This window comes from Henckelia pumila, chromosome 3 (genome assembly GCF_033568475.1).
Source record: "Henckelia pumila isolate YLH828 chromosome 3, ASM3356847v2, whole genome shotgun sequence".
Taxonomy (NCBI): Eukaryota; Viridiplantae; Streptophyta; class Magnoliopsida; order Lamiales; family Gesneriaceae; genus Henckelia; species Henckelia pumila.
In genome coordinates, this window is record NC_133122.1 from 174,746,809 (window position 1) to 174,758,490 (window position 11,682).

At 34.4% G+C, this 11,682-nt stretch overlaps 1 protein-coding gene across 1 annotated transcript; it reads right to left on the reverse strand.

The window, feature by feature from the left end:
- LOC140892569 (expansin-B16-like) lies at nt 1–1,928 on the reverse strand. The gene is made up of 3 exons (XM_073301498.1): nt 1,363–1,928; nt 969–1,098; nt 1–573 (listed from the first exon to the last, which is right to left on the reverse strand). Exons 1-3 carry the CDS (start codon nt 1,797–1,799, stop codon nt 376–378), a joined length of 765 nt encoding a protein of 254 aa, XP_073157599.1. The 5' UTR covers nt 1,800–1,928; the 3' UTR covers nt 1–375.
- Nucleotides 1,929–11,682: the final 9,754 nt, after the last annotated feature.

The window sequence follows — 11,682 nt, forward strand, 5'->3', positions numbered from 1 at the left end:
ACAAGTTACATATATAGGTCCCACAATCTAATACCTTATACCACAAACTCCAATTCGTTATCTAAATTGGGATATTCAATTCCCTACACTGAAGAGAAAACCGTTCCCAACTTTAAATTAGTGGGGAAATATGAAAACAGTCAAAACAAACACACACCAAAAAGAAAAGAGACGACTACTTTTTCCCACTGACTAGAAAAACATGTACTATTTTTATCTTACAAACTATGGAATACGCACGCACTCTCTCCTTTGGAGAGGGCTACTCATGATCACAATTAACGTACAAACATGCACTTGCAAGCAACTCTTGGTGTGGTGTTCGAGTCCACGCGAGATCCGGATAACTGATTCGATCCGAATATACAAGGGATTTCAGGATATGAAGTTGAGGCGAGACGTGTAAGTGGCTTTAGGAGTCCAATTTCTGGGAATCACGTCCCTAGCCGAGAGTGTTTTCGCGGTCGAAAGCGTTGTTAACTTCACGGAGAATGGTCCTTGAAGAGGTCCGGCGATAATGCACCAATTTGCACCCCATACATGTGTCATCTCTAACCATTGGTTTGAATTTGCCTGTAACACAAACATAATCTTGTCAATATGATCAATTGTAGGCACATATTATATTATGAAATGTGATTTTCTATAGAAAAATAACTATGCCAAGTTCTTAATTCTGTTGCAAACAAAGTTAGGCAGGGGGGCTAACATAAGGGCTACTTTTAGTTTCTTGATTTATTACTGACTGTCGCAAATTAAAGCATTTAAGAGGCTCCTTTTAGATAGTCGTGCAAGTGGAGACTTTTTGCAAGAGACCAAGAAGCCCCTCCCCTTTTGACTATGGAAAAAACAAAAAACAAAACACTTTTATTGTTCCAATTTTTGCACTTTCATTAAAATGACTTAAAAGCAATGCCTTTGAACTTAAAAGGGATTTTCCTATTAGCAGTACTGAATTATAAGTTTACCTGTCTTATTAGCATCGACCCAACATCACCATCTCCGTCCTCAAATTCGACTAAAAGCGAGAGCCAAAAATTCGTCGATCCTTCGTTCACCCGAAATGCGATGTTCTTCCCGGGATACTTGCACGGCGTCCTGCATAATATTTTCAACAAAAAATAAAAATAAAAATAAAAATCTCATCTCGTATTTTTCGAAATGTTTGTCACTTATAAAAATTGATTATGAATTATTTCTAGAGTCGATTTTATATAATGGCCACCATTTATAATTAAATAATCAATTAATTATCACGTCACTAAACGACAAAACAAAACAAGAAGACCGTTAAAGAGACACTGAATCAAGCAACGGAATTCGTGGAATCACATGATTCCATAGTACTGTTGTTAGTTTTACCTGCGGTAGACGACAGAGATCTCGCCGCGGTTCCGGAGAAGGCCGTGGCCTCCGGCGACCGCCATGCGGCCGAAGGCGGCGCCGCTGAGATCGAAATGCGTGCGGCCATTGGAACAGTAACCGCCGGGGCACTCGTCGGTTATGATGACGGTCACCGCCCTCCTCGTGCATATCGAATTGTCCAAGCACTTGACTTTGTAGCACGCGCCGCAGCCCTCGCCGCCCTTGAACAGCACCGGGCTCACCGCGCCAACTCTCGCCCTGAACGGCTTCACGTCCACGAGAGAGCCGTACCCACACGCCCCGCCGTCGCTGCCGTCGCCTTCAGGGCTGCCGTACCAAGTGGCGGTCGCGGGATGCCAATGCAGGTCGACCACCGCCGCGGCGGAGGCAAACAGAATGCAGACGAAAACCAAGTAGAGTAGAGTACCCTTCATGATGTGGGACGGTGTAATCGTCGAACCACCACGTAGCGGCGGCGCGTGGGAGCCGAGGAGAATGGCCTGCCGACAGTGTTTTGGTGAAATTGGTCTGTTGAAACTTGGAACAAAGTGCACAGAGTTAGAACTGGGTAGTGTACAAACTCTGCTGTTTACTTGTGCTGCTGCTCTTTTTGTTTGCTTTATATCCACTATTTTGGCTGCATTTTATTTGCTTTTTTTTAATTAACAAATAAAAATAAAAAATAAATCCACGAGGGCTCTTCTTTTTTTTTTTTAATTGGTTTTGATCCAACGATCAAAAAGACATGTGTTAAGATTCTATATTCCAAAATAATAATAATAAAATGATTCTGGCTGGGCTTCATGTTATCGTTAAGTAAAATCGAATGTTAATTTCGATGGTTTAAAATTGAATATATGGACATCATATAACAAAATTAAAATTAGACATTTGGACGTAGATTTATGATATTACCCTTGTGTTAGCATCTAATAATCTAGTGATCTCGATATCTATTTTTGAAATATACTCTATGTAACACAATTGTTGAATTATTGATTACCTTTTATTACGGGAACACCCGCAATTGATATCATTCGGTTGCATACTAGGTAACATTTTGGGATAAATTATCTAGTAATTGAGATCTCATTTAAATTTTGTGAAGGAAAAGTTTAAGTTTTCCAGAGGCAATCTAAAACACTACTTTGATATCTATGGATTAGAGTAGCAATGTGATAAACTTCAAAATCATCTCTTATATGTTTATTCAGTATTTTATGTTAATTATGATGTATTTTAAGTTTACGCAATATCAATAAAAGCGTCATTTGAAATTTATTGTACTTTATATTACAAATATGAAATAAATAAAATATGTATTGAAGTTTGATATTATTCCATAATAAGCAATTAAACTATAATCAAAATCCATAAATTTCAAACTCATCGATACAAACTCAATTTAAGTGATTCTTCCCAAGTAGCATGTTGTTTATTTATTTAAGTTAATACTATATGGACTTTGGCATAAAATAAATAAATAATAGGTAAAAGGTACGTACGACGCATAACATTCCATTGAATATAATTATGAGATAACAAAAGATTTGAAGTCGTTGTAATATCTATACCGAATCTATTTAAAACTTGTTTATGTTTGAGTGGTCCATTGATTTTCTTTTTTTAATTATTATATTTAATGGACGATATTACGTAGTGGGACCTGACGACAGTTAAGGCGTTAAATCCGCATGACAAAATCCACGTGTCTGTTTTAGGTGTCAATGCCTATTCTTCTCACTTTTATATTTATATATGGATTAATTTTCGGTTGTTCAACCATTCATGTTCACCTTGTTCTCAATTACTAAAATTAGGTATCGGATTTTAGTTGTTTTTTTTAATTTTTTGTATCATTAAAGTACGATACCGAATTTTAGTTGTCCGAGACGAGTTGGAAAGCATTGATTGGGCCGCTGAAAATTTCTATTTATTAATATATATCCTAAAAACAAAAAAGATTATATAATATATAAATATTAAATTATATATAAAAATATAACACAATACGTGGATACATGTGACGAGAGGTGACGCGGGGACCCAATCTGGGGATATTGCCTCTCCAATGGGGTAGCTTTTCTTACATTTATGACCAAATGAAAGTGTCGGTAAGGGTTTCACAATATTTAAAATATGTATAATTATTTTTTTGAATATAAAAACCTTATAATTTTAGTTCGTTCATTTGAATAATCGCAATTTTGATAGTAAAATATGGCTAAAACTTCGATTTTAATCTATTATGACTTTGAAACTTATTGTTAAGCACAGAGAGGAGCCTGGGATGTAACGAGTGGTAGTAGCCCACCTCTGTTTTGGCTTAGAATTGATAGGTTTTTTTAAAAAAAAATTAGATAAATTTATATATATATATATATATATATACCCACCAAATTCATGACAAAGCTCAAATGATTTTATACGACAAATCAATTTTATGACATATTTTTTATTCGATTAGACTCATCAAAAATATTATTTTTCATAACAAATATGGATTAAATCGATATATTTCACAAAAAACATATATTCAATAAAAAAAAATTCTAAATATTGGCCCAAATTAACTCTTTTATTGATGAATATTATATATGCTATAAACATGGTCGGACACCACTTAAATATGTAAAACTGAAATATTATATTTTATTTATTCTATAAAATTTATTCAGATATTATTTTTTCAAAAAATTTAATCACCCTTAATTGATTGGAACGAATGTTGAAAGTGACGCACATTCAGCAGGCCTTCTTCTTCTGCAAAGTACTTTAGAGAAAGAAAAAGAAAAAAAGAAAAAAGAAAAAAGAACTGAATATATAGCTTCGGGATCGGCGGATCGCTACTACTACGAGCACAAATATTGTGTGAATATAATTAATTTTATCATTATAATTAGAAATGTTTTAAAATTTTACTTTTTACATTTCATATCTATAGTTGATCCAAAGAATTTAAAAACATTTGATGCAAAGAATTTAAAAACATTTCTAATTATTTGATCCATAAAACTGCATATCTATATCGATCAAGTGAATATCATCTTTACGCTATTAAAAAGGTAAAAATTATCTTTTATTTAGAAAAAATTACTAAGTACATATCGAAAAGAAATGATTGTGAGTTTTATTATTATAGAAAAAATATAAAGATCTTCTCTTTTTATGTGTTAACATGGTCTCTGTCTTTTTCTTTTCTTCTTTGATTTTTTTTTTAAAAAAATGCATCTGTCACATATAATTTATTTTAATTATTTTGTCTTTAGATGTAACGTGCGTTATTAATGTTGTGAAAAAAAAAAATTATGGTAAAAAATAAAAACTTCAAAATTCAAATATATCAAACTCTACACTTCACAAATTTTTCTCTCTCAATTCAATTGTGATTTTTACACAAATGGTGAGATCTATTTATAGATCTCATTTGAAGATTAGTCCAAATATTAATACATCATCATCTACATCATCACGAACTAATTTTTCACATTTTACAACTCAATATTCAAGATTCAACATTCAATTTTAAATAATAATAATAATAATAATAATAATAATATCATATTTTCAACACTCCCCCTTGTGATGATGATCGTGATATGATGACTATCTTTATTACGTGTTTTATACTGTCTCGTTAAAAACTTTACTAGGAAAAACCCAGTAGGATAAAAACCATAGAAAGGAAAAAAGAGTGTAGCCACGTAAACTGTAGTGACCCTGCATGGAATCACCTACTAACTGGCAACTAATATCATGCATTAAACTTAATACAGCAAAATACTTAACAGAGTAAAAACGTGCGGAAACATAATCCATAATTTACATATCAGCTTAGTAATATAATCTGGGCTTAAATCTGTAGTGATACAACCATATCGAAATTCTTAAAAGTAAACATTATACAGCTAATAAATCGTGCTGTATAAAAACTTTCAAAGCTCCTGCTCCCTAGTCCTGCCTTGAACTACCAGCTCCGTCCATCCTGCGACCTGTCCCATGGAATAGGGTGTCCAAGATAACAACTAGGACGTGAGCGCTACGCCCAGTACATAGACATGAGTAAACATATGTATATAATGCATGCAACATGATGACTGGTAAAAGATCATCTGAAAAGTCATGCTCAGAACCGGCGCCATATGAGTGCTGCCACCGCACGGATCAACCTCTGGGTGCAACCACACTCGTCCAGTACACCAGAGTAGACAGACATAAATGCCCCCGCCGTCGCGGTACTCTCAGTGACAGACTATCGAATATAGAGTTGAGCGGCTCTATAATCAGGTATAACAAGGAATAGGCTCAACGTGTATATGCACATGACATATGAGTATAGAAAACGGTAAATCATACATCATGCCATATAATAATGCCAAATAAATGCAACATATAAACATGTATACTCGCTGGCAATCTCAGTCAATGTGTACGTACCTCTAGGCTAGTTCAAGTATAATAGGATCCTAGGTTCCAAGCCTATATTCAAAAGTTCACCGTATCACTACATAAATTCTATAAGCCTTAACTAAGCTAATAAGTACTCCCAAAACTTAAATAGATTCCCGGACCATACCTTCGTCCGTAGTTAGCCCTTTGGAGTCGCTAGTCCCGGATGACTATAACCACCCCTTGGTTATTCCAGAACCTCTATTATAACCGATAGGGCCCTCAAGTGTATAACTCACACTATATAACTGAAGAAGGAAACTCGGAAATTCGTAATTGAAAATGAACTCTGAACGGCCCTATTTATAGCCAAATTTCTCGGCCAGGATCGGAACTTTCGATTTCGGGATCGGAGCTTCCGATCCAGCTCATTGCGTGCATGTCTACCACGCCAGGATCGGAACTTCCGATCTGCTCTATGACCGACACTTGTCAAAACTCGCGACTGAGTCATCGATCATTTCTGACAGTTGGGGATCGGAACTTCCGTTCCAGGATCGGAGCTTCCGTTTCGATCGGAGCTTACTATCCGGGATCGGAGCTTACTATCCGGGATCGGAGCTTACTATCCGGCCCAAAATGAAAAAGCCCAAATTTTACTTCTGAAGTCCAATAACACTCCGAAATTGGTTAAATACCAACCCTTAATCATGTTTAACATATTATTATCTTACAATGGTATTTGGGTTACTACATAAACTCCCCCTCATGTTAACCCGAGTGATTCTTCACGTATTTCGTAGATTGCGCATCTCAATGTTATATATATGATTTCTGAATATTGCCGTAGAAAGCGCCTTTGTGAAGAGATCTGATGAGTTCTCACTTGATTGAATGTAGCATATATCAATATCTTTATTCTTCTCAAACTCTTGAGTGTAGGCAAAGAACTTTGGAGGGATATGTTTGGTTCTATCATTTTTTATGTATTCTTCTTTCATTTGAGCAATAAATGCAGCATTATCTTCATACAACGTCACATGTTTCTTGTCTACTGATAATCCACAAGAAGTTTGGATATGTCGTGTCATTGATTTTAGCCAAACACATTCACGACTTGCTTCATGTAGCGCAATAATCTCGGTGTGATTTGATGAAGTTGTTACGAGTGTTTGTATCTGTGAACGCCAAGAAATTGCAGTGCCTCCACGAGTAAATACATATCCGGTTTGGGAACGTGCCTTATGTGGATCAGATAAATATCCAGCATCAGCATAACCAATGATACTTTGATTGGTGTCTTTTGAGTACAAAAGTCTCAAATCTGTCTTTCCTCAAAGATAACGGAATATATGTTTAATTCTGTTCCAGTGCCTCTTTGTTGGATATGAGCTGAATCTTGCCAATAAATTTACAGCAAAAGATATATCAGGTCTAGTACAATTTGCAAGATACATAAGGGCACCAATGACACTTAGATATGGTACTTCTGGACGAATAATTTCATCATCTTCACATGGACGAAATGGATCATTTTCTATGTTTAATGATGTTATAACCATTGGAGTACTTAATGGATTTGATTTATCCATATTAAAACGTTTAAGGACCTCTTATGTATAATTTGTCTGGTAAACAAAAATTTCATATTCTTGTTGTTCGATTTGCAAACCCAGACAGTACTTGGTTTTTCCAAGATCCTTCATTTCGAATTCTTCCTTCAAGTACATCATAACTTCTTGAATTTCCTTATTCGTTCCAATGATGTATAAATCATCAACATATACAGCAATAATTACACATCCTGATGTTGTTTTTTTGATGAAAACACAAGGGCATATTGGATCATTTACATATCCCTTTTTCATCAAGCGCTCACTTAACCGATTATACCACATTCGGCCGGATTGCTTCAACCCATATAATGATCTTTGCAATTTCACAGAATAAAATTATCTGGGTTTTGAACTTTGTGCTTCAGGCATCTTAAATCCTTCAAGGATTTTCATGTATATATATCACTATCAAGTGATCCGTATAAGTAAGCTGTAACAACATCCATAAGACACATTTCCGAATTTTCAGACACTGCCAAACTAATCAAATATCGAAATGTAATTGCATTCATAACAGGAGAATACGTTTCTTCATAATCAATTCCAGGTCTTTGAGAAAAATCTTGTGCAACAAGTCTAGCTTTATATCTTACTATTTTATTTTTCTCATTTCGCTTTCGAATAAAAACTCATTTGTATTCAACAGGTTTTACACCTTCAGGTGTGAGGACTATAAGTCCAAAAATATTGCGTTTATTTAGCGAATCCAATTCAACCTGAATGACATCTTTCCATTTTGCCCAATCATGCCGAGTTTTACATTCACCAAAAGATTTTGGTTCATGATCTTCATTCTCATTTATGATGTCACATGCCACATTATAAGAAAATATCTCATCAATATCTTCTATATCTCTTCGGTTGCATATTTTTCCAGTATTGATATAATTGATAGAGATTTCACGATTCTCGTCAGTTTGTGGTTCTGACAGAACATTTTCATCATCAGGTGTTTCTTCTGGAACACAATTTTCTATTTTGTGATCATTGTGTTTCTCTATACTTTTTCTTCCACGCTTCAAGCGTTTTATGACATCATGAATGTCTTAAATTTGTTTCTTTGGCATTTCAATTCGAGCATGGGAATTTACAGCAGGTATATATGATTTTGTTACCCCTTTTGTGTCTGCAAATGCATCTGGCATTTGATTTGCAATTTTTTGCAAGTGCACAATTTGCTGTACATATTTCTCACATTGTTTGGTCCTTGGATCCAAATGTAACAATGATGGTACATACCATGTGATTTCTTTTTCGATGTGTTTCTTTTCTCCCCCTTGAGAAGATTTCTTCATTAAAATGACAATCAGCAAAACGTGCTGTAAACACATCGCCTGTCTGAGGCTCAAGATATCGAATGATTGATGGGCTATCATAACCGATATATATACCAATTTTTCTTTGAGGACCCATTTTTTATCGTTGAGGTGGTGCAATAGGCACACATACACCATACATCCAAAAATTCTCAGATGAGAAATATTTAGTTTTTTACCAAATGCAAGTTGCAATGGGGAAAATTTATTATATGCACTTGGTCTGATGCGAATTAATGCCGTATCATGTAAAATTGCATGTCCCCATATAGAAATAAGGAGTTTTGTTCTCATAATCATTGGCCTAGAAATTAGTTTTATACGTTTAATCAATGATTCAGCTAATCCATTCTGTGTATGAACATGAGCAACATGATGTTCAACAGTAATTTCCATTGACATACAATAGTCATTGAAAGTTTGGGAACTAAATTCTCCAGCATTATCAAGTCTTATTTTCTTGATTGTATAATCAAGAAATTGATTTCACAATTTTATTATTTGAGTCATTAATCTTGAAAATGTCACATTCCGAGTTGACAATAAGCATACATGTGACCATCTACTAGATGCATCGATCAATACCATAAAATATCGAAATGGTCCACATGGTGGATGAATTGACCCACAAATATCACCTTGAATACGTTCAAAAAATATGGGTGATTCTGTTTGGATTTAAGCTGACGATGGTCTTATAATAAGTTTTCAAGAGAACATGCTTTACATTGAAACTTATTATTCTGAAAGATCTTCTGGTCTTTCAATGGATGACCATGTGTATTTTCAATAATTCTTCGCATCATTATTGAACCAGGATGTCCCAATCGATCATGCCAATTGGTTAATATTGAAGAACTATTAACCACCATATTTGATTCGATTGGCCTTATATGTGTATAATGCAATCCAGTAGGGAGCATTGATAATTTTTCAACCACATATTTCTTTCCTGATTTATATGTGGTAAGACACATATATTTCTGATTTACATCAGTTATCGTCTCAGTATCATACCCATGAGAATATATGTCATTAAAACTCAACAAATTTTTTTTTTATTGTGGTGAATATAAAGCATCATTTATCAAAATTTTTGTACCATTAGGTAAAAAAAAATATGTTTTTCCACAACCTTCAATCAAGTCCACAGGACCTGATATTGTATTTACCATTGTTTTTGCTGGTTTTAATTCTAAGAAATATCTTTTATCTCGGAGAATAGTGTGCGTTGTACCACTATCGGGTATCCAAACTTCCATGGGATTATTTCTTTGTTTTGCTTTGCTCATACCGTTTTCCATTTTGAACTTCAAAAGAAAATATGCAATAAAGAAAATTAATGACATTATATGAAAAATATAACATGTTTCATAATACAAAAATACATGAAAAATACAGTATGTTACATTCTAGTCCCACCAATATGTTAATCAATGTCCTCGAAATCATTTAAAAAATCAGCAGCATCGAAATGAGTTGAACCACTTGAATGGTTACTGTTTTCAACAAAATTGGTCTCTTTTCCTTTTCCCTTTGTCGATTCTTTATAGAGCTTGCATAGGTGCTCAGGGGTTCGACAAATATGTGATCAATGTCCTGGAGTGCCACATCTATAACAAACACTCTCAGATCTTTTTGAGTGATTTTTATTTTCACTCGTGTTTTCATGCTGCCTTTTTGGTGGGTGGTTCGTGACGTTCTTTTGAGATGAGTTATTGAAGTAATTATCTCGATTATTTTCATATCCACGGCCTCGACCACGACCACGACCATGACCACGATCATTTTTACGTCCACGTCCACGCCCACGCCCACGTCATCGACCTCGTCCACGACCAAAATCTTGTCTATGCCTTTGATTTTGGTTTTCATTTTTAATTACGACATTTGCTTCTGGAAATGCCGTTGATCCAGTGGGTCAGGATTGATGATTTCTTACTAATAATTCGTTGTTCTTTTTCGCCACAAGAAGACATGCGATGAGTTCAGAATATCTCGAAAATCTACGCACTCTATACTGTTTTTGTAGAATTATATTCGATGCGTGAAAAGTGAAAAATATTTTTTCAAGCATTTCCATTGCAGTAACAACATGCCCACAAAATTTCAATTGCGAAACTATTCGATACAACACGGAATTGTAATCACTGACTTTTTAAAGTCTTGGAATCTCAACGTATTCCATTCATCACGGGCGGTCGGGAGTATAACTTCTCTTATATGCTCAAATCTTTCTTTCAGCCCTTTTCATAAAATCATTGGGTCTTTTTCTGTGAGATACTCATATTTCAATCCTTCATCAAGATGTCTACGTAAGAAAATCATAGACTTTGACTTTTTTTGTGAGGATGATATATTATTTTCTTTGATGATATCACTTAGACCCAATGACTCAAGATGTATTTCTACATCGAGAGTCCATGACATATAATTCTTTTCAGTGATATCGAGCGCAACAAATTCAATCTTTTTCAATTTGACATGGTGGTACTAGAAAAATAACAATGCATTTTATTAGTTAATTTCTATTAATATGACAATACAAAATAATGGAAGAACGAAGATTACAAGCATGTGTACAAATAGAAAAAAAATATGTGGTGGAAAATCGTCGGTGAGTACAAGACTCGTGAGCATGATGATCATAATCGTTATGAAAAATAGACTTAGAAATGCCATCATCTTCTTCTTCGAAAAAACCGAGAAAATATTTTGAGAGAAAGAGTGAATTTGGTGTGATTGAAATGAGTTTGAGTGAACATATTTATAGGCAAAAAACTAGCCCTTTTGTTACCGTTTGTGACCGTTGGGAGTAAGGAAAAAAAAACGAGTATATGTTGAATAAAAATTCGTGATAATCATGTGATGCATATAATGATAATCATAATTAAATAATTATGTATATCATATCACATTATTATAAGGTCGGTGTCATAGACATCCTTTTATATAATAACATGAGATTATACGAATATGGTTAGTATATAAATACA

Bases quoted from the DNA above. Each gene is read 5' to 3' on its own strand.
- LOC140892569 (XM_073301498.1), bottom strand. From the start codon at position 1,799: ATGAAGGGTACTCTACTCTACTTGGTTTTCGTCTGCATTCTGTTTGCC. The intron at 1,099-1,362 runs GTAAAACTAACA...AATATTATGCAG, and splicing joins ATCTCTGTCGTCTACCGCAG to GACGCCGTGCAAGTATCCCG. The intron at 574-968 runs GTAAACTTATAA...TTTGTGTTACAG, and splicing joins GGTCGATGCTAATAAGACAG to GCAAATTCAAACCAATGGTT.